This window comes from Syzygium oleosum, unplaced genomic scaffold, assembly GCF_021117445.2.
Source record: "Syzygium oleosum isolate NSW1041296 unplaced genomic scaffold, Sole_v2.1 Sole_v2.13, whole genome shotgun sequence".
Classification (NCBI taxonomy): domain Eukaryota; kingdom Viridiplantae; phylum Streptophyta; class Magnoliopsida; order Myrtales; family Myrtaceae; genus Syzygium; species Syzygium oleosum.
The window spans coordinates 5,398,006-5,425,694 of record NW_026607497.1 but is presented as its reverse complement, the minus strand read 5'-3'; the positions used below and the strand labels follow the sequence as shown (position 1 = coordinate 5,425,694).

The window sequence follows — 27,689 nt, the reverse complement described above, 5'->3', positions numbered from 1 at the left end:
AATATAAAATCGCGCGATAAAATGGGACCAAACAGTTTTTTCAACATTCGCAGCACTCTCTATTCACTTCAATTTGTCTAGATACTTTGCCGTAGTAAAGTTTAGACAGTTTTATTACGTGGTAGAACTAGATGATGAAAGATGGAGGAGAAAAAGTTCAAATTAGATGCGCCATATAATAATTTAAGAATCGCTTTTTTTTGAAAGGAATAAAAAAAAATAGATAAAAAGGAAATAAAGAAAAAACACCGAAGCCATCAATTCTAGACTCTCGCCTAGATTTTCCCCTCCTACACTGATAGAAAACTCATCCTTTCTTTCATCTTGTTATACAGATCTTCATTTGATTGGCCAAAAAGAAAAAAAAGTAGCCATGGAGAAAATTCAAAGATCTATTCCTCGAACATATACATACGCACACAGATAAACTTTTTGGGTGTCCATAAAATCTTTGTTAAAGGGTAATCGTATAGACAAAATTGAGTTTTTTTTACGCAGCAAATGCTTAAGAATCACCCCTTAACACGATTGCTGGACTAGACAGAGGACAATTTAACACGACCCCCCATCTCTAACTGTCTCCTGAAGAAGGAGATGGATTGTTCAAGACATGATTTTGCAAAGGGGGGCTTATTGAGAGAAAAGGAATCGAGGCTGCATTAAGGGTCGTGTCTCAGATGAGACGAGTCACGAGAAACATGTCGAACCCAAAGGCTCATCATCCGATCACAAAGACCCATCAATAACAACATAACAACACCACACCACACACACCACCGTTTGATGCAGGTCGAGACAGATGATACATGACAGAGGACGATCCACGCGAATCGGATGCCACAGGCTACCGCGAAAAAGCCCAGGTCAGGAGTTCAGGATTCAACCGAGTTTGGACAAAGGGGGGTTACAAAGTGGGGGGTTTGGGTTGCATGCATCAGAGTCATGGAAGTGTGTGAGACGAATCAACATCGTCGGCTCTTTTGCCCAACTTCTCACGGTTCGGACATGTTCCTCGTCATTTGCATGAATCCCCACCCCCACTTGCAAGTATCAAAATCGTGCCACGACAGCCATAATATAATCGAGAACAACAAACACAATTCAGTTGATAATAAGAAATATACAGAGAGAGAGAGAGAGAGAGAGAGAGAGCTGAGATTAGAATAGTAGTTGACCGTGCTGAGGCTGCATCGCCCGTACTCGCAGAGGTAGGATGGAGCTGCGTCAATGCGACATAAATAAGCGATGGGAGAGACCGACCTAGGGTTTCGCACTCGTTCGCGGGCTTCACGACGGGCTTTAAATCCCAAGCCCGATGGCTTTGGTTCGGATTCGGGTAGGTGGGCTTGGGCTCGGGCTCATTTACTGGCCTTGGCGTGATCGGGTTGCTAACCAGTAGACCCGTCAATCGGGTGGGTCGGGTAAAATATGGGCCCTCCCAAAATGACCCATTTATCCCGTTTTGACCATTTTCATACAATACATGTCTAGTGACTCATACCCGACCTGATCATTTAGGAAAACTCATACCCAAATTGAAACGAGAGGACGAATTGAGCGAGCGTCAGATTGAGTGAGTGAAGAGAGAGTTATAGAGGTAGGTTGGGTCTAAGTAAGTTGTGAACCTATGTAATACCCATATTATTTTTGGCATTATCATTCTAAACCTATTCATGACCTATTTACTGAATATATCAATTCATATAACAACCCACCCCATCAAATATGGATTAAGAAACGAGTATATGACCTATGTTAAAATATCTTTTAAACAGCCGAATGAACATACTCTGCAATTCTCAACTAACCCACCAATCTCTCGTTACGCGTGAGCTCGCCCTCATTTGCAAAGCGAATTATTTTAGGTCACGTGTGTGTTTGGGGAGTACCTCGAAGACGTTCTCAGTCATGATTTTTTGCTCACAAGTTCGTCGGAAAAAACATAAACCCACCTTCCCTCTCTGCCTATCCTATTCGCCTCTCTTTCTTGGGACAACGAAGCCCCAAATTATAAGGAAAAATAAGTAAAACTCTCTTATCAGAATCTAAAGCGAACGCTTTGTTTTGAAATTCCGGTCAAGTCTCTTTGAATTAACCAAAGCGTTTTCGGCCCAAAACGTGAATTCCGCTCGAGAATCGCAATCGCGACCAATTAAAAATCAAAAAGCCGCTGGGGCCCTAAAGGCAAGGACAGGAACCTACTACCTAGGGCCCCCCGGAATTTACCAATCTACCCCTCGCCCTTAAACCCCGCGGCGTCCCGGGGGCGGGGGGGGGGGGGGGAGTCGTTGGAGCCCCCCACCCGAGTACGAGGAGCGTGAAGTGAACGCGCCAGAAGCTGAACCAGGTGACGGACCGCGCGTGCAAGGTACGCTCGGCGGAGATCGCGTGAGGAACATGGCCGCGTTCTGACCAATTCCTTGACAGGTTGGAAATTCAGTTTCTGCTGACCAGCGGCGACCCTCTCTCTCCCCCCGCGAACTAGAATTGGACTTAGCCAAAAAATTTAAATCTTTTACTAAACAAAAACGTAATTCGATAAGAAATCGAATTACGTAGCCGAGAAAAGAACGCTCTTTTTTTAATTATGGAAATGGTATAATCGGTAATCGCATCCTGAATCGGGGAAAAATTATTCTATAAGAATGGGGATGGCGAGAGCCGTGAGCAGGAGGAGAGGGGAACAGATTTCTTTTCCCTATCCCACCTTCTCTCTTTTTACAAATTCCAAATATTCCGTAAAAAAATAGAAAAGAGAAAAAAACACAAAACCCTAGCGCTCGCCCTCCACAATTCGTCTCATCTTTAGGAGAGAGAGAGCGAGAGAGAAATTGGCAAAAGGGAAAAAAGACAGAGAAGAAGAAGAGAGCGAAAATACGCCCGTCATCTAAGCTGGACGCGTGGCTTGACAGCGGCGGCCGTACTCTTGGCCCTGTAGATCAGCTTCCGCCTCTGCCTCGCCTGCGCCGCCCTCGCCCGGTTGCTCCACTCCTCGTCCACCACCGCCGCGTCCAGCGGCGCCAGCCCTATGTTCAGGTCCGGGATGTCGCGCCCCCGGTGCTGCTGCCGCGGCGGCGGCGGCGGCGGCGGCGAGGGGCCCGCCGGGTCGCCCGTCTCGCTCTTCTCCGGCGCGCTCGCCGCCTGATCGGGAATCGGCGGGAGGCGGCGATCGGAGCCGGGGGGGAGAGACGCGGCGGCCGTGGGTTCGGCCGGTTGGCCCCCCAGAGCCAAACGGGTGATCGGTTCCGGTCCTTGCTCGGACCTTTCGGGTATTGCCCGAACGATCAGCTGTAAAACCCGAGGAACAGGAAATAAAATAAAGGGTTAATAATGAAATTTTAAGGCAAAAGAAAAGGGGGAAATTCGGAGATAGTGCCATTGACGCAGTACTGTACCTCTTCCTTCCTGGATTTCAACTCCGAATTCAACGCCTTCACTTGGTCGCGATAACGCCTCACATTCTCCACCTCCTGCGCGAATTCGAAAGCGCACCAAATCAAACAAACGTGGGACGATTGCGCCGCGGAGGGACAGAGAAGCTCAGTGATTGGATTGCTCCAGAAACGAAAGGGGACGTTAAAATTGCTTAAAAACAGTACCTTTCTGAGAGCGTGGCCTTGCTCCTCCAGCAGCGCTACGAGCTTCAACCAGTCCTCTCTCTTCTGCACAAACCCGGGGCGGAAGAGAACGGAAAAAACAGAACGCCCACGTGAATCAGCAAATCGGACTGACATTCAACGCCGAAGATGACAGAGGAGAAGGAAGAAAGGACGCAATTTGAGCATACCCTTTTGGCGGATTTTCTCTTGGAGTGGGATTGCTTGGCCTTGTTGCCGTCAGATTCGCTGGGGGAGAAGGAGAGCGGCGTGTCGGGGCTCGCCGCGTGGACCTTCGGCGGGCCCGCTGCCCTCTCCTCGATCGCGGCGGCCCGGCCCGGGCACTTCGCCGGCTGCTGCTGCGGCGGCGCCGGAGACGGGGCCGCGGGGGAGGGGGGAGAGGAGGAGCCGGAGCCGCCGCCGCCGCGGAGGGCCGATCTCCGGCGCTTGGCGCCCCAGCCCCGCGGGAAGCGATCGGCGAAGAGCCACCGCAGCTCGAGGATGATGTCGGCCACCCGAAGCTCGTCCTCGGTGAAGTCCAGATAGCAAGGAGCCGCTTCGCTGCGCTCTGTCTCCATGCTTGTCTTCCGTCCTCCCCTTCTCACGGCTTCTTCTTCTTCCTCTGCTCTACTGGGGATTTCTCTCTGTCTGTGCAGAAGACCTGCGCGCGTGACAGGAGTTGGCGCGCCGCTTAGGGAGGAGGAGGGAGAGAGATGGGGGTAAGAAGAAGAATTGTGAGGGAAGAAGGATGGGAAGAGGGAAGAGGGAAGAGGGAAGGGGTAGAGAAGATTGTGTTTTAGGCTTATAAGGGGGGGGAAAGAAATCCGAAGGAAGGATGTGGGTGGGTGACACGTGTAGGTCGGAGAGAGATGGGGAGATTGGTCTTTAGGGTTTATATGAGGAAACCGAGGCAGGGAGGGAGACGCACCGTGTGAGAGAGAGTGTGGCTTCGTACGATTTGCGGAAAAAGGGCTCAAGGAAGAACCGGAAAGGGTCAATTGGGAGAGGAAGGGCAAGTGTTTTTCTTTTTTGTATTGAATACCCCACCCGTACAAAAGTAATCTTATTATTTTGAATAAGGACATGAAGCGAACTTTATTTCGAATAAGGACCTGAAGTGACTATATTCCCTTCGAATAAGGGCATGACCTCACCAATTGATCAATGGCATTTTCGTTCTTTTAGTTCTTTCTTTTCTTTTTTTCCTTTTTTTTTTCCCCTTCGTCGCTAGCCAGCGAGGGTCGACGAGGGCCCGGCGACCCTCGCCAGCCACTAAGCAAGGGCCCGGCCGGCCACTGGCAAGGGTCGCCTTGCCTAGGCCCTCGCCGGCCGCGAGCAAGGCGCGAGGGCTAGCCTTGCTGGTGGTCAACGAGGGAGAAAAAAGAAAAGAAAAGGGAAAATAGAAGAAAAAAGAAAAAAAAGGAAAAAAGAGAGTAAATGACGAAAATGCTACTAACTAGCTGGTAAGGTCAAGCTCTTTTTTGAGATTGATATGCCATTTCGGACTCTTCTTTGAAACAAGATCCACTTGAGGCCCTTATTTGAGAGAATAAGGGCATTTCGGGTCTTTATTTGGAATTTTTCTTAAATTTTATAAAATTAGACTCTAATTGAATGATTTGAAAAATATTTTCCTTAAAATTACTGTTTCTATCGTTTGAAATAATTAGCCAATGGAAATCGCTTTTAATTTATGTCTAAACATTTTCGTGAACGATGAAAATATTTTTTGCACATTTATTTTTCAAACAATTGCTTGTATCGTTTGAGGAAAATTTCTTGATAAAGGAAAAATATTTTTGTAGAAATCAATTTAGAGGAAAATAATTAATTTTTATTTGCTTGATGGTTTAAGAAAATTATCCTTCTTACTAGAAAGGGAAGTCGTTTTCCTCGAATCTAAACTTATTGTTTTGAGTCTCATTTTCCGTAAATCGGTCAATTCGTCGTTATCCAAACATAGGAAAGTCAGAAAAAAAAAATTCCGAAAACAAATCTCCTTCAAATAAACGGACCCTTGATACATAATCGGATGTGTCTGATTTGTAATAAATAGTGATTAAATAGCACTTGCAAATTGCAATTATGCTAAGTTTGTGGACCAATCATGATACACATACTCTCACTGGTTCATGTGTATAAGTTGTGAAAAGAGCTAGGCAATTTTATCTATCGGATAATGCACGACTCGAACCCGATCATTGTTACTCTTATTGAAAAAAAAAACTTAAGATTATTTGGATGAAACCCTAAAAAAAACGAAAATTAATAAATGATCTACCTTTTCTAGTATCTCATTTTAGAATTCTTGCATCTTAGATTATTTTGATATTTTGTTTTGTGGTTTTACCGCATTTGTTTTGTAAATAAATAGTTGTAATAGCAAACCTACAATAATTCTCGGGTTTGGATGGGACCCGACCCGACCCGATTGGTAATTTTCCATGATATTTTTGTTGCACTTGTTGTACTTTTGGGTCATGAAAAGTTGGGAACATGACAGGCCAGGTTGGGCCTTAGCACATGGCCCAGTCCATCAAAATTGTCTACGTTCCTATGTTAGCCAAGCCCATCATGGCTCGTCCTCGGACAATCGTAGTGACCACTGTCCATTAATCGAGATGAGGAGGCTTAATCTGATTTATTATGAAAAAAATCGTGCTTAATACTAGGGGTGTGCATTGGTCTCGGTTCAGTCCGGGAACTGGACAGGACCGAACCAAACCGGCTGGTTTTGGATGGTTCCCGGTTCCACGCAAGGAACTAGACCACCCAAAATAGACTAATGGACCGGCCAAATTTTCTATATATATATTTTTTATTTTGAAGCAAATCCTAATTAGTAAATTATTTTTCTCTTTTATCGTTGGAAAATTCTCACCTATAAGGAATAGAAGAAACCACCCCCCCAAAAAAAAAAAAAAGAAAATAAATCACCGATTCCAAGACTGAACCGGAATTGAACTCGACCGGTTGGTCCAGTTCCAGGTTCTAGGTTGGAAACTGATCACCCCTACTTAAATACTATCCTCCTGAGTCATCTAACATTAGACACACACTTTAATTGTTTCGAAAATGCTAGACTCACTTAATTTTGGTTTGCGAAAATGATTTACTTAGTGATGTATCCATTTGTTCATTGGTTTTTTAACACAATTCGATTTTTTAAAGGCTATTCACGATCTGACACATCGCTTATTAAAGTAATTTTCAACCAGCGTGCCTAAGTCTAGCATTTATGTAATTGTTTTTGTGGAGTGAAGAAGGGATAAAACAAAGTGCACACAACACACGTATAGTCGGCCTTTTACGTTCGTGTCCCTCGATAATCAAAATATAAACACATGGTATGTGGTTAGAGATATAACTCCACATACAATGTAGTAAATCCCATGTAACCTTCAATCTCAAACTTTTGCTATATATATTTATACGTTGCAATAAAGTCCATACCTACTATAAGTAGAATAATAAGAGGTATCGAGGGATATATGAATTGTCAACATAATGGACGAAATATAACGACGCTAATTTAGAAAGTTCAAATATGTCATATAGCTAGTGTTTCTAAAGAAGAGATAGTGAGGGCAAAAATTGAGCGCCCATTTTTTCAACTATCAATATGATATTGTTAATGAGTGTCTTCCGAGGCATTGATCCAGCATTTTTTTATCATGAAGTGTATCGATTTTCAAAGTATCGATCACACATAACTCAAGAAGAGCAGTGCCGTTTGCAATTATAAATTTTTGTTTATTTGGTCGCATAATAAGTGTGTATGAGGTATGTTTTCACCAAAACCCATTTCTTTGTGTGTGGGAGGGTAAATGGTAATAGTCAGCTTGACGCAAATTGCCTAACGATAAGCCTGATAACTGCAAATTGATCGCTTGATCAGTTCTAGCAGCAACTCAATCAACTCGAGAGCATTACAACTCGATGAAAGTGCTAATATTGCTCAGTGCTAGTTAGATCTGTCAAATGTGTGGGTTTGGTCGAAAATGGTCCAATCCAAATCAATCCATTTAACTCTTTTTGACCAATTTTCATGCAATACAAATCTAGTCATCTATAATCGACCCGATCCATATTTCTAAAAGACTTTTATATTAACCAAATATAGGAAAATTCATATTCAGGTGAGAGCATGAGATTGAGTGAAGAGAAAGACATAAAAGTAGGTTAAGTTTAAGTAAATTGTAAACCCATTTATTAACACTGATATTATTTCAGGTTTTACCATTCTAAATCCATTAATAACCCACTGAATATAATTAATCTATATAACAACTTAGTCCATCAGATATAAATTAAGAAATGGGTTTATGATCTATTTTGATATGTTTAATTCTAGTATATAAAGCGATGCCATTGATCGATCATGCATGGTTGGGACGTGCATGCGGTTGCCACCTGTCTCGTTTCGAAAACCTACAACTCTCAGGAAATTCAATAGAAGCCTACTTACCATTTAATGATCTCTCAGCACTAAAATACCAATATCCCGAAAGATGACTTGATTCCCCCCCCCCCCCCCACCTGTAAAGCCTTGAAAACATTGCATGCAAATCGAAAAAGGAGAAGGCCAAAGAACATATTCCCATTCCCAAATCTCAATCATCAATCCCCTCAGCTTTCTCCCTTCAACCCCAAGAAGCAAAACCACAAAATTTTTAATGCAGAAGAGATATACGAGCGGCCATTAGTCACAGGAAAAAGTCGGCTGCGAGAATAGAATCAAAACCCCCCCTCTCGAGAATTTGTGCTAAAGCAGACACAGAGAGATGCATCTCTCACCTCCTATAAAGTCTGCCAAAATCTGAACTCGCACACACAGAGGCCTGATCCCAACTTCACATACTTAGCCCAGAAGAAACTAGAAGCTGAGAAGCTAGAGGAGAAAACCATAGGAAGAAAGAAGGAATAATGGGGTGGCTGATCAAAGAGAAGAGAGGCCCTGCCTGGAAACGTGGGTGGACGGAGCAGACCATCGCCTCCATATCGCCACCGCCCATGCCGGTCATCATCCTCTTTGGCATCGTCGTCCTCCTGCTCTGGCTCTCCTTCCACATCAACTACACCAGGCAGATGGAGAGCACGGTCATCAGCCTGAAGCTCGTCCTCCTGCTCTTGCCCCTGCTCTTAATCGTCCTGGCCCGCTGTCTTGCTGCCAACAGCGGCCGGCTCGTGATCCCACTCCCGGACGCCGACCCCGACACCATGTACCGCGCCAGCCGCACGCCGTGGGGCATTGCGCTCCTCGTGGGTCTGGTCCTGGTGCTGCTTTCCTTCCAGTCAAATTTCCGTTCCCAGTGGTCTCCTTGGTGGTCGTCCTATTACCATCGGTAGCGTTTCAGCTGGCAAGGGATCTTAAAAGGAGAAGTGTTGGTAGAGAGTTGGTTTTTGAACGTTTAATCAAGAGTGAACTTTTACTGGTTTATTAGGTTAGATTGAGGTTCCGTATGTCAAGTTGTTTTGGATGTTTAACTCTTTTGCTTTCTTTCAAGCTGTCAATGATAGATACGGTTTGCTCGTAACCGCTAATCAGCGACTCTGATAAAGAAGTACGTTACTATAACCTCCTCAACTTGTTTCGATCAGGGTGATTGCAATTTCAAGACGTGTTCGGAAATTATAACAACTTGGATAGTAACATTCACATGAAGTAGATATACATCACAAAGAATTCATAGGCATACCATGCCTTTTTAAAGGAGCTATAGTGGGTGATGGTAAAAAAGCTATAGTGAACTCTTGCATTACAATCATGAATATCTTCATCGCGAAGATCACAGAGCATCTATTCTTTAGACACATTGGGCGAGCAAACGCACAAATTTACAAGAAAATGACAAAAAAAGTCGACTCTCTTCTTTCATGTCGTCCACAGTTGCACAAGAACTCAACATGAAGACTCATATACAAAGCATATTCACTCGGAAGGTCACAACGCTTCTCCAAACCTATAAAGGGTCAATTGAATTGACTTCCAGAAAAATAGTGATAAAATACACTGCGGCCAGAACGTCGTGCGTTAGACAAATAAGTACAGACAATAACGTCTCTAGTTCAACCTACCTAAGAGTAAGGGAATGCGTCGTGCGTCATCTCACAGCTGAGGCCTTCAATTTGGGTACTTTAAACGAGGACGAGAACAGCTTGGGAGTATCAATAGCAATGGCCTTTCTTTTCGACCTTCCGGTTCCCTATTGGCATCAAAACAAGTGCATATTCAGACACGAAGAAACAAAATCAGTACATTTCAATCAGCTCAAAATATTCAAACCTTTGAGAAATGGTAAAACTTTCTAGTTCGGTTTCATTAACGTTATATAACAAGAAAATACGAGCAACATTCTCAGTTCCAATAACTTCACGTCTTAAACGGGTTGTATGAAGACCTCAGTTAGTCGAATGACACAAGGAGAATAGAGTACCTATACTTTGCAAGCGCATTTTTACTCTGCGGGAGGTGATGCTTAGCATCTGAAAACATGTTAATACCCTAAATCTGATCATGTCAACTGTAACCGTGAACAAGGAGTAAAATTACTGACTTGCAGCCTCAAAATGCTACATCTACATGCCACTGATTGATGAACCAAGCACTATGAATGGCATTGGTGCTCGCCGATGTCTTTTCACAAAGTGATAAATCCATGGTGTCACTACTCCTCCGCTGTTTTTTCCTCTTTTCCCTATATCTTACAACTAATTATTTTTTGATTTCCCTATACCTATCATCAACTTTCAGAGGACAAGAACCACAAAATGGGACACATGCAACAAGAAGCATAGATATAAATTAAGATTCTTTCTAATAAGACCAACTTCATGCAACATCACAAAGTATAAAGTTTACCTTTTCGGAATCTTTTAGAGAATCAGAGACTTGTGGATGCCCCGTTTCTTTCTTCACAACGACAGAGCGTTTATGAGCAACACTATTTTTTCCCTCTGTTTTGGAGGTTCTAGTTCCTGACGTGCAGCGACTCAATACAGGTGTCACAATGCTCTTCTTCAGTACTTCTGATTCATGGGCAAGCCTGGCTATTTCTTCATTTCGTTTACCCAAGATGGCTTCCATTTCATCTATTTTATTCTTTAACTCAGTGATAGTATTATCCTTCTCACCGTTCATCATTTCAAGCTTCTCCATACTGGTAAAGAGTCTCGATATTTTCTGATTTGCAAGATCGAGTTCAGCCCCTTTGCTCTTTAACTTATCATTCAAGTCAGTTTCCAATATGTTATACTGATGCCACACAAACTTCTTCTCTGCCAATAATGCCGATGCTTCAGAATTCTTTTCTGAAAGGAGCTTATCATACTCAAGCCTCAACTTTTTCATTTCTTCCTCCAGCGAGTGCGTGCGCTCCTCTTGCACTTCCTTGGCATCTTTAGCAGACTTCCTATCGCTACTTCTGAGTCCTCTCCTCGTTTTTCTGGTTTCTGCAGAGTTATTTAATTGAGCACTCTCCTGCGAATCGTTGAGAATTTGCAGCTCACAATAGTGTCCCAGACAAGCACTAACAAAAATTGACATCGAAAAACACTAACCTCAAGTTCAGAGCATTTCCGTGGAATAATATCGAGGCACCCTCTAAAATCAGCCAACTCATCATCTGCTTGTTCTGTATAGACAAGACAGTTTTAGCGAGAATACTTAGAGAATCATAACTCAAAATCATTCAGACCGAAGCACATAACTAGGTTTACTATACTTCTGCAAAGGCAATGGGAACACCAATAATGGATCACTAACAGATACTCTTTGATTGTGAAGACAATCTAAAAACAAGAGGTGCATCTCCCTCCAAATCTCATAGCTAGTAAGTTAATTGCTCTTAAAGACAGGAAGTTCTAGATTACAACCTAAAATTTAAACACTGAAATCTCTTCATCGACTCAATTATGGTTCCCGAAATTATACAAGAACCAACATAATCAAATGAAAAAAAAGAAAAATCCGAAATTGGGTGGAATTATATGAACTTATATCAGAAAGAGATTAGAAAGAGAAAGCGACTAACCTAACTTCAATTTGTACAAAAGGGCCTCCCTTTGCTTCAACCCTAAAGCGAAATCCAACTTTGTCGACCCGAGAAAGTGCGCCATGTCTTGCACCTTCAAAGCCCCCTTCATCTGCACAACAATTCCGCATGACTAATCAGAAAAACCCGCCCCACCAAACCCATCCCCCAATCATCAAAACCCTAAAATCAAAAAAATCTCGCTCAATCGCAAAGACTTCTTCCCCCCCTTTGGTGGGTCGGGTCGGTCCCGTACCTGAGAGATTCGGTCCTTGAGAAAACGAACGTCGGAGTCCCAACGTCTGTGCTGCATCCTGATGCGATCCTCCAGGAGCTTCCTCTCCTTGACGAGAGTCACGAGCTGCGCCTGCTGCGCCCCTAGCATCTCCACGAGCGCGTTGAAGACCTTCCGCCACTTCCGGCGGTCCGATGAGGCTTCAGAAGCGTCTTTCCTGGTCACCATCGCGAATCATAGAAGGAGAAGCACGCACAGAGACAGAGAGAGAGAGAGAGCCAAAGTTTCGATCTTGAGAAGAAAGAACAGTGAAGCAGAGAGAGAGAGAGAGAGAGAGAGAGAGAGAGAGAAGCGTCGTTTCAAAACTACAGTCCCACCAACGGTCGAATACCAGGGTGAGGGGGTATATATAGTGGGCCGACATGAGTTTGGGCCCAAAGTCCAAATGGGCTTTTGTAGATTAATCTATTCCACTACCTAAGAAGATTCCGGGGTACTATAGCATATGTACATCTTGTGAACTTCAACAAATGACTTAGGATTAACGTTAAAGAAAAAAAAAATTTACTTTAATCATTCTACATTGAGACGATCCCAAGAAACGATTTATTAGTTCAAGTGGGGACGAAGACCAATCCATCACTAACTTCCCTTTCTTCCTTTCATCGGGTGGTTTTATTTTGACATGACAAAATTCGGTTCAATCTGTTCTTTTCGCTGTTTAAAAAACATGCTAGGAGTTGCCTGTTGTCCGGTCTTTTCAGGGCTCGTACGATTGCAACCCATCACTAACTTCTTTTTCTTTTTTTATTAGGTGATTTCATTTTGACATGACAAAATTCACTTCATTTCGCCCACTTTCGCCACTTTAAAAACCTACCGATCGGGGCCTTTTGGATTCTTCACGATTATTTCTTGCTCTCATTGTATCGGGTCGTCATATATGTAGACAAGGAGTGCCTAAGTAATTTCTTCCAAGTGCTAGGGGTCAGAGTAATTTATCCTTCCTCGTTTCATTCGACTGATTGGGAAAGCCAACTAAATGAGAGAGAAATTGACTAAATATCAAAAAAAAGAAGGAAAAACCTCCAAAATTACACGACTATAGTGGGAAAATGTTTCTGTATGCAACACTTTCATTACTGGAATCAGCCACTTATTTGCGATACATTTTCATACACACTGTACACAAACTCTTCCAAACGGAAACGACGACGCACATAACAATGTCCCCAAGGTCCCCAAACCCTCCACATTCTTCAATATAATTCACAAAGCCGAAAACTTTTGCATTATAACGACCCAGTTCTCCAAAATCACAAACATCTGTATATACTACAAGAACCCGAAGAGGCAAACGGTAGATCTATGGCGAGAGAGCACGGCTAGGGAGTTAGAATGTTTTCGGTCTCATGGGCACTTGAGCCTGCCGCCGTGTGTGGTCATGGTGGCGTAGCAGGGACAGACATCGGTGTTGCCGGAGGTGCCCGAAGGGACGCAGCTGCACCGCGCGCAGCACGTCCCGCACGCCCTGTGGCAGAGCCGCTGCCTCGACGCCAGCTGGCACCGGGCGGCGCAGGCGGCGTCGCAGTCTGAAAAGAGAGTTCGTGCCACATGCATGAGTTAGTAATTTCATTCCAACAAAAACCTGTCCAAACTTTTTCACAGTTGTGCTGATCGGATGTATCTGTGAACGCTACTGTGCTCGTAAACTATAAATCCCCGTGTACAGATAATATTGATTCCGCAAGACATGAAAGAAGAAGAAAAACACAGAGAGAGATGAGTTAATCATATGCTCACCGATTTTGCCTGAATCAGAGCTCCCGGCCACCTTTGTGCTCTCCTGCAACATTAGGAAAACATGCATATGCACAAGGTCAATCACAAAAGCGGTCGAAAACAGAGCTAATATAGATAACTAGGTAATAGTTTTTAAACATCGCAAACTATTTGGACGTACCGTCTGATCGGCGGCTTCGGCGAGACTGAGGAGGAGGAGGCAAAGGAGGATAGAGGCAATCAAAACCTTGGAGATGGCCATAGCTGACTAAGAGTCGAGGTGGACCTTCTCTCTCTGTGGTTATATTTGCAGTTCAAGACAGAAGTGGGTTATTGCAGCAAAGCTCGGTTTGTGAGGAAATGAGAGAAAAGGGTGGTCATATATATAGTGAGAGTGGAAAAGCTAAGGGTGGTCATAATCTGAAGGCGAGAACAGGGGACATTCCCTGCTTTTACCTTGAATTGATGCATTGGATGGCGCGTCGGATATCTCTGGTGGAGCCAGCAAAATGGCCTTGGAAACCCGGAATCATGTGGACCAAGAAGGTTTGTCTTTTTATATTTCTCATCTTTACTACGTTGGAGGGTTGCCAATCGGGGGACGACTTTATCTACTGAGCTCAATCTGGCCCGGCCGGTGGTTTTACTGAACAGGAAAACTTGATCAGCTAGGGTTTGGTATGGCAACCATAGTTAAGAGTAAAGCATGATTTTTCGGAGGATCCCCGTCGACCTGATTAAGTTGAATTGGAGAGGCAAATAAAACAGCTCGAAAAAATTTTACACGGAGTCTCGTACTTGTAATTTGAAGCATAGTTTTCTGAGATTGATTCGGTGTTCAAATGCTTTGATGTTTATACCGGGTGTTACTTGCGGTTTGTAGTTTACTCTGATCCGGTTTGGAATCCACACAATGTTGAGGTTGAGGTTTTATTTGTGAGGACGCAAAGGAGGATTTGAGAACAAGCCTCGATGAGCTGAGGACGAGAGACCTAGCCGCTCGTGAGGTGCTCGGACGCTACAAGACACCAGCAAACACCCCACCAGACGGGTGGACAGGGCTGTTCTGCATTTCCAGGTTTGGTAAGCGGAATTTCACGTGTGGCTATCACCCGATCGCCCAGGTTTAACATCCTCAAATCATATCTAGTCCCGCTCATTGCCTTAAATTTTCCAATTAAATTTTCCGAAACGATTTGATTCTAGGACCGACGTGCCGGGTGCTGTTTTCTTAGCCGTCAGAGTTCACATGCTGATAAAGATCCTGGCATCTTTATCCTAAACCTCTGACTCCGTTTGGTATTTTGCTTGACCTCCGATACAATCACGTGTCCCAGGATTCGTAGTCGGAATCGGCACGACTTGCGGAGCATGGCTAAGTTAATACAACTTGGTCAGTGGGAACACGGTGTGGGAGCCTCGAGATAAGACAGCGAAGGAGGGTAAGTGCTCTTTGAATGGTGGTGGACCAATCCAGCTTAAGCTCTGGCCAATAATTGATCGAGTGAGATTCAAAGCCCTTGACTCGGTGATGGAAGAATACTGCTGGGAAAGAAGCCTACTTTAGAGTTGGTGAGTCGGATAAGGCCGAGTTGGGTTGACGGTCGGAGCAACTGGACAGCATCTCCTCAATAATTTGCATGGTGACTCCCAGCTGTATGTGTTATTATATGGCATAGCATATGATGTGCCCTTGGGGATTTTATCCGACTCACTTGATGATATGTACGTGACTTTGCTTAGTCACACATACTAATAATAACATGTTATTGTGGGGGAAGTTAATTAAGATTAGAGAAATGATTATGAGATGGCTCGATCACTTTTTAACGAAGCGACGGAGCCATTTTTGCCACTCACTTTCCATTATTCTTTATATTAAAAAAAAAGCTTTGCTAGCATAATGGTATTTGAACTAAGAATATTGTAAATTATAAATTCTTGAAGCAGTGGATTTCATAATAATTTTTAATTATTTATTTTTTTTGATAAAAAATAGGTTGTTAATCTTATAATGGATTAATGATAGTGGAGCCCACCCCATTATAGCGTTTCTAAAAGAGAGAGAGAGAGTAAGTGGAGCCCACCCCCATTATAGCATGAAAGTGAGTGGTTCTCCTTGCATCTTTACTGTATGAAAGTGATTGTTCCGCCATGCTAGCATTCCTCTTAAACCTGTAAACCATATTGACAGGAAAAATTATATTGAAGTTTCACATAAAAATTTAAAAATAAATTAATAAAATTATAAAATTTATAAATGAATTAGCATCCGTATAATAAATTTATAATTGATTGGGTAATTTCCCTTTATCCAATCCATTTATGTGGTTAGACTTTTCCTTAGTGATTAGTTGATTATATGAAGATGCGAACCATTAAACTTTTATCCTCTTCAAAATTTCAAGCAAAACATCCATCTTCAACTCAAGCTCAGAGTTCTAAGTTAACCATTACAGGTCTTTAAGGAATCTTGAGTAAATTCGATTTGTAAGCAATGAAACACACTTGAAATTACTTCACTAATCAATCATTGTTAATATGAAATGGAGAAATAATAGGATTATTAATAGAACAATGCTTAGAGGACGGTACACGTATCCCAAAATGTGGGTTTTTCAAATTGACAATCTATTTAAAAAATATTAAAAAATGGAAGCCTGATCACATACACTCGGGTATGTGTGGTACTTTCGATAAAGTAACGTTACTGTCTTGCAAGCATTTCTCTAATTAATGTCGTTTTATAACGACTTTAAAAGGGTATTCGGGTGAGTAAAGATAATTTAACACCCAATGCAAATTTGTGACATAGGTTAGTCAATTACTTTGTGCATCTCCAACTATTTATGGGAGATGAGCTCTTGCCAAGGGTACTAAGTTTGGTTTACAAATTGATATGACACATTAGTAATTGATTTTTAATGATAAGTGATGGGACACGAGCACTTAATAAGAGTTTCTCACATCATTTTGTAAATCATTCGAAAAAAATCAATCCTTTTCCCTTTTAAAGGTATCCTTGTGTTGATATACACAAGATATTTCAAGCCTTTATCAAGTACTTTAATTTTGATCAAGCGAACGGTTGCATATTGAACTTCAAAAACTAACAATTCAAACTTTGATAAAAGACTATGGCACACCCAATGACATACACGGATATTTTTTAATAATTTAGCCATCACGCTTTATTAAATAAAACTAAACATTCTTATATTTGAACTACCTATCTGTGTTTTGGGTTGCCTCTTATCCACCCAATGATATTGGTGGAATAACTCACGTGTTTAGTATTTTACTCACCTAAGATGGACTTCCTCAACACAAATAAATTGCTCGCTAATGGGTTATGATAAAGCTGTTTTGGTTTTGATTAGTTTAAACATGGATGCATGAAGCCAACTTCGTCTCCTACACACTTTCAACGGTGATGGGCCGGGGGTCTCAAATTATTTGAGCCAAAGCACAAGAAACCTGTCGCATTCACATTGAAAATCGATCCATTCAAACCACTCAGCTCCGTCCGATTCGATACTTTGGTGGCCTCGGGGAGCTTTTCTAGTTTGGCGTTTGCTGGAAAACAAAAGAAGAACAGCTGTGTATGCAGGGTTTCACAGCTGGCGGATGATGATGCTCTCTTTCTCTCATTTGGTGTAGGTTCGATCTAAGACTGAGAGCTGAGAGCCCCAGCGCTTTTTTCCTTTGCCCAATATCGATCATGTTGGAGTTGGCAAATACTTCGAGGACCCTTGTTTCTCACACCGGGTACGCCCACGTGAGCTTAGGGAAACTGAAGTGTTGTTCGACGACACGTGACCCATGCGTGCGGAATGCGGGGTTCGGGCGGCGCCCACGCTGGGTGCCCTTGCCGCTGTCAGCGGCGGGGGTTCGGGGCGCGCCGACGGGGTTTTGCTTTGCCGGTCGGCGGACGGCCCCCGCTCGCCGTGAGCGGGCGGGCTCGGGGCGGCGCCCGAAACCTCAACGGGTTTGGGCTGGCCCATGTGGTGCGAGATTAAGAGATTTCATATAGGTTTAGGTTTTGGGCCGTTTGGTGCATATATATATTTTACTCGTTTTCGATCATTGTAACGAGTTGAGTGGTACTAAACCGAAAACATAGTGAAATCTCTTTGCGGGACGTAGCCCTAATCGAGGGTGAACTAAATTCGTGCATCGTCTATTTTCTCTTTTCTGCGTGATCGTTCTGTTTCGGTTCTCGATACATCCCTTCAATTGGTATCAGAGCCGGAGTTGTTCGAGGAATTAAGGTTTATTCGAGATGTCAGGAGGATCACGAATTGAGATAGAAAAATTCGATGGGACGCGATTTGATCTGTGGAAGATGAAGATGGAGGATCTTCTCTGTGATCGAGATCTCTGGTCGGCAATCGAAACGGAAAGGCCTGTTGCTGCGCAACCTGGTGTCGTGATAGGCAAGGAAGCGGTGAACGATGGGGATTCAACTTCCAAACCGGCAGATCCGAAGGAGATTGAAGACTGGAATCGGATTGATCGGAGAGCAAAGGGTTTGATTCGGCTTTGTCTCGCAGACTCGATTCTGACAAACGTGATGGGGGAACCTACAGCCAGGGACCTATGGCAGAAACTGGAGTCGCTGTATCAAAGTAAGTCGTTGGTTAATAAGCTGTTTTTGAGGAAAAAGCTGTATAATCTTCGGATGCATGAGGGCGACTCGTTTTCTGCACATCTGTATAACTTTAACACATTGATTAGTCAACTCGTATCAATCGGTGTTAAGTTCCAAGATGATGATAAGGCAATAACACTGCTCTGTTCACTGCCGGATTCATGGGATAACCTGATTGTGGTGATCGGGGGTGGGGATAAGGAATTATCGTATGAAAGTGTGTGTTCTGCCTTGTTATCGAAGGAGACACGAAGAAAGGGATCGGGAAATTCCGGTAAAGAGGCATTGACGGCCAGGGGAAGGCCAGCAGAGAAGACTCTGAATCCTAGAGGATCCAGATCCAAATCTCGTGGGCGATCGAAGAGTAGGGAGAGGAGGGTATAGTGCTGGAAATGTCAAGAGTGGGGCCATGTGAAGCGGGACTGTAAAAACAAGCCAGTTTTTAAGAAAAAAGCTGAATCATCCTCGGGTAAAAAGGAGGTCGATGCAGGAGATATGTATTTGGCTGCTGCGTGTATGGCGCAGTCAGACAAGGATATATGGTTGATCGATACCGGTGCTTCATACCACATGACGCCTCATAGACACTGGTTTTGTGAATATGAGCAATATAATGGTGGGGATGTCATGCTCGGAGATGATACTGCAGTTCAAATTGTCGGGCGTGGCAGGGTGAAGCTGAGGATGAGTAATGGCACGGTGAAGACTATTCCAGACGTGATGCACATACCCTTGATGAGTAGAAATTTGTTATCAGTCGGTACGATGGCTGATTCGGGGGTTATTTTTAGCTGTGATAAGGATTCGTGCAAGATGACTCGAGGTTCTATTGTGATTGTACGAGGAGTCCGTTACGGGACATTATACAAGCTGCTCGGGGAAACAGTGACTGTTGGTAGCGGGTTCGTTTCTGAAGAGGCCAAGGAAGATGGACATGAAACGTCCATGCTGTGGCATCAGAGGTTAGGGCATATCGGTGAAAAGGGACTGTCTACCTTAGCTTCAAGTCAGATGGTAGAAGGAATTCCAAAATGCTCTATGGGTTTCGGGTTCTGTGAACACTGTCTCCATGGAAAACAGAACCGAGTTAGCTTCCAACACACTGGTACAAGAGCAACTGAGGTTCTCGAGCTGATTCACAGCGATGTCTTTGGACCTACTCCTACTCCATCTATTGGAGGATCCAGGTACTATATATCATTCATAGATGATTTTTCGAGATATAGTTGGATTTATTTTATTAAAAGTAAATCAGATGTATTCGAGAAATTTCGAGAATTTAAGGTTTTGGTTGAAAACCAATTGGGCAGGAAAATCAAGGTCCTTCGTACAGATAACGGAGGTGAATTCTGTTCGGATAAGTTCGAGCAATTTTGCGTGGATAATGGTATTGCAAGGCAGAAGACGACTCCATATACGCCTCAACAGAATGGGGTAGCCGAAAGATTAAATCGGTCACTTATAGAAAAGGTGTTGACACCTAAATTTTGACAATCCAGTCAGTCGTTCGTTGCATAAAAATTAGGGATCGATCCCAGTCCCTAGACAAAAAATTAGCATATAGATTAGAAGCATTTGAATTTGTATTTAGGCTCACATAGTTGCATTTGCATTGGACTGGCGGCGGATGGACTCAAGTGCAGAGGTTGTGAACTCAATGGAAATTGGACTAAACTCGCGTGGATTAAAGATTTTGGCCTAGCCCATTTATTTTTGCGCGACGGATCCTACACTTAGAAAGAATTTTCGTAAGTTCACGATCTAGGGACATGCGATCAAGAGCAACATATAAATCGTGCAAAAGGTTATATTCTTGATTGTGTGTATATTATATGTTTGCCATATATTTGGTGCATAATTCTTGATCAAGAATCGATAAAAAAGAGAGAGATTCTTTTCCGAGTCTTGAAGGGCGTAATCTTGTCGGTTTAGCGTGGAATATTGGCTGAAATACGGACAATATTCTGATTTGGGGAGTGAAGAAGACAAAACAAATATAAAAGAAGATGTGTGCGAGAGGGGAGAGGAGGAAAGAAATTGCAAAGCTAGATTGTGCAATATGTGGTTGAAAAGAGAAAATATTGTATATTTTCTTTCCTTGGTGGGCTCCATTTCTTGGCATATAAATAAGATGATAGTGCAATGCGTGAAGGGGGGGCTTTTCTTTTGGATCGGATCAGACACAAGAAACACAGAGAGAAAACACGAGAGCGAGAGAGAGGAACGGGGGGAGAGAGAGGATCACGGGTGGACTTGTCCTGCCGCCGCATCCGTGTGGCCTCACTGCCGGGCCTCCATCAACGTCGCGCACGCTCACGGCCAGACCTGTGGCCGTGAGTCACTGCTGCCCCGAAGTCGACACTGCCGTGCCCGTGTCGCCCATTCCAACGCCGGGCTGGTTGCCGCTTCTCCCTGACACGCGCGGACTCCTGCCGCTGCTGTTCCGTGACGTTGCCGTCCCACTGCTGATTGCTGAGCCGCCGCCTGTCGCTGCTTCTCTCACGGCCAGACCTGTGGCCGTGAGTCGTGACCCTCCTCGCTCCGATCTCTACTGAATCCGCACCTCTGCTGCTCGTGCCCCGTTCAAGCCTGCACCAGTGAGAAGTCCTTACACAACGACGCTGAACCAGCCCTCTGACGACGAAGCCATCGAGCGCCGCTTACTGCTCCAAGTTCAACGCTCACGACGTCACCGTTCTCCTTCTCTTGCCAATGCGAGACCACAACATCCAGCAATTGGTCTGACGTCCCTGCATGACTAGATCGGCTTTTGTTTGATACACACTGAAGCATTGAAGACAGTCAAGTGGAAAGCTTAATTGTGTGGGCTTAAATAGTCAAAGTTTGATAATCAGAAGAAGACCATTACAAGACCAGCCAGATTCGGTCAAAAGCTGAAGGACGACGATGCATTTGCTGCTCCCGAGTTGACCGAGAGCCCACTGTCGAGTCACGCCCCTGCTGTTGCGTCACTCTCGCGGCCGACTCCGTGGTCGCGAGCCAGTCCATTGTCGCCGCATCCGCCGTCGATCGCTCGTCGCCCGTCATCGGTTATCCGTTGCCGGTCCACTCGCCGCGATCCCAATCCGCCACGAGTTCAAATTTGGAATTATCCGCCAATTAGGTAAGATTATCCGAATATTTATTTAATTTCCTAGTTTTCGGGTATTCGAATATTTCGTGAATATTTTGATGGATAGCTATATATCTTAGGATAATATTTGCGATATCCGCAATATTCGAAAACACCTAAAAATTAGGAATCATTCCTAATTTGGCAACGTATCTGGACGACTATCCGACCTTATCCCTAAGGTACGATACGCGGCGATACGGAAAATCGTTATCTTGTCCATAATCACTTGGATACGATAATATATTTAATTTGCTTTCCAAATTTAAACAATCAACTTTCTGTCGATATCTATAACCCTATAGATATGACCGTTAGTTTGATTTCTTTGCCTTATCTGAATTTGAAGAATCTTGCGGATTGCGTGGATTGTTTGAATGTGATTGGTATCTTTGTTTGATTGTTTTTCTTTTAAATAAAGAAAATCAAAAAAACATGTTAGTTAGATTTAAATTAGAAATTTTGCATGCTTAGGGAATCTTAAATATATCCAAAAGAATAAGATAACTATTTGATTTAAATTGGGATTTAAGGTAGCATATTTCCTAGTTTAAATTAGAAATTATTTAAATCTTTGTGGATTATTTAGGATATTTAATAATTTCGAATTTTAATAAAAATCCCAAAAAAAAAGAATCACTTTAGGATAGATCAAATCATTTTCTCTAGGATAGATTGCATGTTAATTTGAGTAATTTTTAATTCCGAATTTCATTTGAAAATACCAAAAATAAATCATTTGTCCGTCATTAGAATTAGGTCACGTTGTCGCATGACATATAGTTTGCATGTTAGGCTGCATTAATCGCATGTTAATTTTTGCACGTCATTACACATAGGTTAGCTTTCATTTAAATAAGTGAAAATCCTAAAAAAATATTGAGTGAACTACTTGTTAATTAGAAATCATATTAGGATTGTTGATGTGATTTTCTAGCTAACAATGCAGATGCTTACGTTGCTTCGAGGTAAGTAATTCTCTCAATCTTGCAATTTATTTAATGTTTTGATTATTGGGTGTTACTTTGGTGGTTTGCGTACCCGCATGAACATCTCACATGTTAGTGATTAGGCAATAAAATGGATCCAGATTGCATGCATAAACATTTTTTTTGAAAAGAAAAGGTACCGAAAGGGCGTTAGACTAGATCTAGCGTAATCAAGTCCCCGAGCTTAGAATCTCTGGTTCGTAGGAATAAAACATATCTCCCTATGTTTTATTTAGGTTTCTAATCGACCTACCACAAATAGATTAGTGGCGACTCCAAGTATGAAAACTTTTGCATGTTAAAAACTTAAACCCTAAGTTGCGAATTGGTAGGGCTTGGGAGGGCCCGAGTTAGGCTTAGTCTTAACAATTCATTAGCCTGAGAGAAATTTTAGGTCGCGACAAAAGGCAAGATGCATGCTGAGTTGGGCAGGTTTGGGGCCAGAATTTTGGGCAGAAGCTGTAGCCACAGCCAGTTATTTGAAGAACCGGTCACCGACCTCATCAGTGAAGGATCGTACACCATATGAGGCAGTGTTTGGGAAGAAGCCGAATCTGTCCCATGTTCGGGTGTTCGGGTGTGACGCATATGTTCATGTACCCAAGGAGAAGCGGGGCAAGCTTGACAACAAGTCTGAGAAGAACATATTTGTCGGATACAAGGAAGGGGTCAAAGGCTATAAGCTGTGGAATCCAGAATCAAAGACCATTGTATACAGCAGGGATGTTGTCTTTCGTGAATCACAACCCCAGGTTGGCACACAGAAAGGTGATGAGCCCAAGAAAGTGGTAGTGCTTGAAGAAAGTCCTATAACTGAAACTGTGAAGATGATTCCACAAGGCACACTAGTAGAGTCTGATTTTGAATCTGAGCAAGGGGACTCGATTAATGAAGACGAGGATGCAGATTCAGATGAAGACCCGGATATAGATAGCATGCCGGCTCTCAGGAGATCGACGCGGGAAAGAAAGGTACCACTTCGATACTCACTTAGTGCTTTGAGTACGTTTCATGCTTTGAGCATTACCGGAGATGATCCTAGTTCTGTAAAAGAGGCGAGATCTATGGATGATGCGAATCAGTGGGAGCTCGCAATGATAGATGAGATGCAGTCGCTTGATAAAAGTGAAACATGGAGCTTGTGTAAATTGCCTAAGGATAGAAAGGCAATTGGGTGTAAATGGGTGTTCAAGCGAAAGCTGAAACCGGATGGGACTGTAGAGAAGTACAAGGCTAGGCTTGTAGCCAAGGGGTACTCTCAGATTGAGGGAGTTGACTATGACGAGATTTTCTCTCCCGTGGCGAAGTTGACCTCGATACGGTTTGTTCTGTCCATAGCAGCTGCATATGATCTTGAGGTAGAACAGATGGATGTAAAGACGGCATTCCTTCATGGGGACTTGGAGGAGGAGATATATATGAGGCAACCAGAAGGCTTTGAAGTAAGAGGAAAGGAGAATTTAGTGTGCAAATTGAAAAAGTCTTTATATGGGCTGAAGTAGTCACCGAGGATGTGGTACCAGAAGTTTGACACGTACATGCTCCAACTTAATTTTGTGCGTTCAAATTCTGACCATTGTGTTTATGTGAAGAGAACGGGCGATCAGTTTGTTATTCTCACGCTATATGTGGATGATATGTTGTTGATCGGGAATAGTGTGAAGATGGTGAATTCCGTGAAGAGTTTGCTGGCCAAAAAGTTCGAAATGAAAGACTTGGGGCCTGCAAATTTTATTTTGGGCATGCAGATTAGGAGGGACCGTGAGAAACGGAAGCTGTGGCTAGGGCAGGAGAAATACATAAAAGAAATATTGAAGAAATTCAATATGATAGACTGCAAGCCTGTTGGTACCCCTATACCTTTAGGGACCAAGCTATCTGCGGAACAATGTCCAAAAACAGATGAAGAAGCTGAAGAGATGGCCCGAATTCCATACGCGAGTGCAGTGGGTAGCTTGATGTATGCTATGGTGTGCACGCGTCCGGATATAGCCCAAGCAGTGGGAGTCTTGAGTCGATACATGTCTAACCCAGGTAGAGAACACTGGAATGCGATCAAAAGAGTTTTCAGGTATCTTCGTGGAACTTTGAATTTTTCTTTATGTTTTGAAGGTACAGGGAATGGAAACATGCTTGATATCGTAGGCCATGTAGATGCTGATTGGGGTGGAGATATTGATAGTAGACGGTCCACTAGCGGATATGTTTTCACATTGTTTGGTGCTGCATTGAGTTGGATGAGCAGGAGGCAAAGCGTGGTAGCGCTTTCTTCTACTGAGGCTGAGTATATGGCTCTTACTCATGCTGGAAAAGAGGCCGTATGGTTACGGCGGTTGTGCTTGGAGCTCGGTTTTGAGAAAGGTGCCATAGAGGTGAGATGTGATAATCAAGGGGCTATTTATTTAGCTAAGAATCCAGCATTTCACTCACGCACAAAGCACACTGATATACAATATCATTTCATCCGAGAAAAGGTAGAGAAGAAAGAGGTTCGGCTTGTAAAGGTCGACACGGTAGAAAATAGTTCTGACTTCCTTACTAAAGCCGTCACAGGTGCGAAGTTTGAATGGTGCTCTACTGCGATTGGATTGAAGAAGAATGATATTGGAAAGGCCCTCATTTGCACGAAGTATCCACCAAGTGGGAGAATGTTGGAGTTGGCGAATACTTCGGGGACCCTTGTTTCTCACACCGGGTACGCCCACGTGAGCTTAGGGAAACCGAAGTGTTGTCCGACGACACGTGACCCATGCGTGCGGAATGCGGGGGTTCGGGGCGCCGCCCCGACACGGGTGCCCCGCCGCTCGGCTGGGCCGGGCTGGGTTCGGGCGCGCCGACGGGGTCTCCGCCGCCCGGGCCAATGGATTGCCGCCTGGCCAGCTCGCCGGTGAGCGGGCGGGGGCTCGGGGCAGCGCCCCCGAAACCTCAACGGGTTTGGGCTGGCCCGTATGGTGCAAGATTAAGAGATTTCATATAGGTTTAGGTTTTGGGCCCGTTTGGTGCATATATACATTTTACTCATTTTTCTGATCATTGTAACGAGTTGAGTGGCTGTAAACCGAAAACATAGTGAAATCTCTTTGCAGGACGTAGCCCTAATCGAGGGTGAACCTGGGTAAATTCGTGCATCGTCTATTTTCTCTGTTTTCTGCGTGATCGTTCTGTTTCGGTTCTCGATACATCCCTTCAGATCAAAAGTACAAAACCCATGCAACTTTTACGTACCAAACCAACCTCAACTTCAGAAAAACACGCAGGAAATGAAAGCCAAACAGCCCACGCATGCAGGGAGGGTGTGCTGATGACCACCTTACGCGCTTCGAAAGTCGGCCGCAAATAATTCACCCAGCTACTTGCTACCAACCCTATGGCCATCTTAATGAGACAGTCCACGAGAAGGACTTGCTTGCTCTAAGCCTATATATATAGCCACCCTCTATCTTCCCATTTCATTGTATCAAACTTCATTCGACCAAAGTCATCAGGGCTACATCATTGATATTCAATTCTAACTCTGAAAAGGCTCGTCCATGGCCGTCCACAGGCTGTTAATTGCTTCCGTCTTAATCTCCGTGCTTCTTCTTCAGCTTGCCGAAGCTGACATGGTACCAACTTGTTCTGCTTTCGATTATTCTATATTCCGCTCATTTGATTTCTTCTCTTCTGCATCACATTAGCTACTGTCCATGCCTATTAACCTAAACAACCCTTTTGTGTCCTTGACAGGCGCAGGGAGTTGGAAATGCAGGAGACAATTCCAAGCTTCCAAAAATGGGTACAAAGCTATCTCTCTTTTTCGCTCGTAATATTTAAAAGAAATAATCGTATAGTAACATAAGTCTTCATGTTTGTTGTGTAGACTGCGGCGGAGCGTGTGCCGCCAGGTGTCAGCTGTCTTCGAGGCCTCGCCTTTGCCAGAGGGCTTGCGGGACGTGCTGATCCCGCTGCAACTGCGTCCCTCCGGGCACCTCCGGCAACCTCGATGTCTGTCCGTGCTACGCCACCATGACCACCCGTGACAACAAGCACAAGTGCCCATGAGATACTCGACGGGCTTCATTTTCTTTCTGCTGGTCGGACATCGATCGCTCAAGCTCGTGCAGTTGCTGCTAATTATTATAGGGATGTTGTTGTTGTTGTTGTTGTGATTTCATGGCGCTCATCAAGAAGTGGTTTGCAATTGCAAATTCACAATGTGTTCAGCAATTCATCTGTTGTATCCATCGTGAATGAAGTTTTTCCATTCATCTTTCTTCCCACTGCACTTATTACTCGTTCGCTCACCGCGATTGATCAACGAGAAATTTACAATACGTATTAAATTAAGTCTAAATGGTTAACATTGTAAATTTTACGTCGGTCCAATGTGAGTTCCACCTATGTTATATTCATTTTAAACATATTCTAGATTCACCGTATGATTTCTCCCGATTGATAACTGATGGTTGGATCGGTGAAAATCAAAGTTTGGGGCCTGAATTTTACTCGAATGGATAAAGTTTAACCTTTGCTGGTCTTGCAAGCAATTGCTGAAACATGAAAACTAATTTTCCACTTGGTCCATCGCAAATGCTGTTGCGGAAGCAAACGATCGAACAATAAAATAAACGGAATAAGGAAATAAATTGGACACCAGATTTATGTGGTTCGGTCGTATAGCGATCTACGTCCATGGGGAGAGCAATAACGAATTCCACTATAAATCAAGCAATACAATAGATATTACAATCACACTTGAGTCATTCAAAAGCTCTCAGTATTTTCCAAGCCCCAATTACACTCAATAACTCACGCAGTGTTTAGCGTCGCAATTCCTTACGAAATAATCTCTCAATCTCACGAAAGAATTATACACAAATTTTTATCACAAGAATTTGATTGGTTTAAACACTTGAATTCTTAATGTAATTCCACGAATAAAACCCACGGAGAAATATCCATTGTCAAGAACTCGTGAACAGCGTTTCAATATTTCTCTCTTTCTTGGACATGAATAGAACGAAGACCACGCTGTGACAACTCTTCACCGTCTGACCCAAAAAGAATAATATATATACAACCTTCAGAGAAGTCCCGTGTGAAGCCCACGCCTAGTCAAAATAGGAAATAAAATCCAACTGATCCCCCTTTCTTTTCTTCTTGTCACTGACCCATTGTTGACTGATTCCATGTCCAGCTCAAAGTCCGCGCTGGACTTTCCTATTTCAAACCAAGACTCCAACGCCCATCAGGAAAGATGATTTCTTCTCCGACTTCAATGTGGAAACAAC

The 27,689-nt window shown here is 43.6% G+C and overlaps 4 protein-coding genes and 1 pseudogene across 4 annotated transcripts; 2 read left to right on the top strand and 3 right to left on the bottom strand.

Moving 5' to 3' along the window:
- Positions 1 to 2,843: 2,843 nt before the first annotated feature.
- On the bottom strand, positions 2,844 to 4,291 carry LOC130139716 (actin cytoskeleton-regulatory complex protein pan1-like). The gene is made up of 4 exons (XM_056317302.1): positions 3,788 to 4,291; positions 3,600 to 3,662; positions 3,396 to 3,470; positions 2,844 to 3,288 (listed from the first exon to the last, which is right to left on the bottom strand). Exons 1-4 carry the CDS (start codon positions 4,172 to 4,174, stop codon positions 2,884 to 2,886), a joined length of 930 nt encoding a protein of 309 aa, XP_056173277.1. The 5' UTR covers positions 4,175 to 4,291; the 3' UTR covers positions 2,844 to 2,883.
- Positions 4,292 to 8,417: 4,126 nt separating this feature from the next.
- On the top strand, positions 8,418 to 9,133 carry LOC115675114 (uncharacterized). Its single transcript, XM_030597730.2, has one exon. The coding sequence runs from the start codon at positions 8,523 to 8,525 to the stop codon at positions 8,943 to 8,945; it is 423 nt and encodes a 140-aa protein (XP_030453590.1). The 5' UTR covers positions 8,418 to 8,522; the 3' UTR covers positions 8,946 to 9,133.
- Positions 9,134 to 9,228: 95 nt separating this feature from the next.
- Positions 9,229 to 12,202, bottom strand: LOC115675113 (spindle pole body component 110). The gene is made up of 5 exons (XM_030597729.2): positions 11,886 to 12,202; positions 11,630 to 11,741; positions 11,157 to 11,230; positions 10,459 to 11,076; positions 9,229 to 9,802 (listed from the first exon to the last, which is right to left on the bottom strand). Exons 1-5 carry the CDS (start codon positions 12,090 to 12,092, stop codon positions 9,701 to 9,703), a joined length of 1,113 nt encoding a protein of 370 aa, XP_030453589.1. The 5' UTR covers positions 12,093 to 12,202; the 3' UTR covers positions 9,229 to 9,700.
- Positions 12,203 to 12,972: 770 nt separating this feature from the next.
- On the bottom strand, positions 12,973 to 14,023 carry LOC115674916 (snakin-2-like). Its single transcript, XM_030597434.2, has 3 exons — positions 13,828 to 14,023; positions 13,668 to 13,710; positions 12,973 to 13,456 (listed from the first exon to the last, which is right to left on the bottom strand). The coding sequence occupies exons 1-3, from the start codon at positions 13,906 to 13,908 to the stop codon at positions 13,275 to 13,277; spliced, it is 306 nt and encodes a 101-aa protein (XP_030453294.1). The 5' UTR covers positions 13,909 to 14,023; the 3' UTR covers positions 12,973 to 13,274.
- An 11,703-nt stretch (positions 14,024 to 25,726) lies between these two features.
- Positions 25,727 to 26,671, top strand: LOC130139714 (snakin-2-like; annotated as a pseudogene).
- Positions 26,672 to 27,689: the final 1,018 nt, after the last annotated feature.

Coding starts and splice junctions, on each gene's coding strand:
- LOC130139716 (XM_056317302.1), bottom strand. CDS start 4,174: ATGGAGACAGAGCGCAGCGAAGCGGCTCCTTGCTATCTGGACTTCACC. Junction 3,663..3,787: donor AGAGAAAATCCGCCAAAAGG/GTATGCTCAAAT, acceptor GGGTTTGTGCAG/AAGAGAGAGGACTGGTTGAA. Junction 3,289..3,395: donor TGAAATCCAGGAAGGAAGAG/GTACAGTACTGC, acceptor CGGGTTTTACAG/CTGATCGTTCGGGCAATACC.
- LOC115675114 (XM_030597730.2), top strand. CDS start 8,523: ATGGGGTGGCTGATCAAAGAGAAGAGAGGCCCTGCCTGGAAACGTGGG.
- LOC115675113 (XM_030597729.2), bottom strand. CDS start 12,092: ATGGTGACCAGGAAAGACGCTTCTGAAGCCTCATCGGACCGCCGGAAG. Junction 11,231..11,629: donor TTTGTACAAATTGAAGTTAG/GTTAGTCGCTTT, acceptor TTGTCTATACAG/AACAAGCAGATGATGAGTTG. Junction 9,803..10,458: donor CTCTAAAAGATTCCGAAAAG/GTAAACTTTATA, acceptor TGATGCCAATAG/GGAACCGGAAGGTCGAAAAG.
- LOC115674916 (XM_030597434.2), bottom strand. CDS start 13,908: ATGGCCATCTCCAAGGTTTTGATTGCCTCTATCCTCCTTTGCCTCCTC. Junction 13,711..13,827: donor CCGAAGCCGCCGATCAGACG/GTACGTCCAAAT, acceptor CTAATGTTGCAG/GAGAGCACAAAGGTGGCCGG. Junction 13,457..13,667: donor CTCTGATTCAGGCAAAATCG/GTGAGCATATGA, acceptor CTCTCTTTTCAG/ACTGCGACGCCGCCTGCGCC.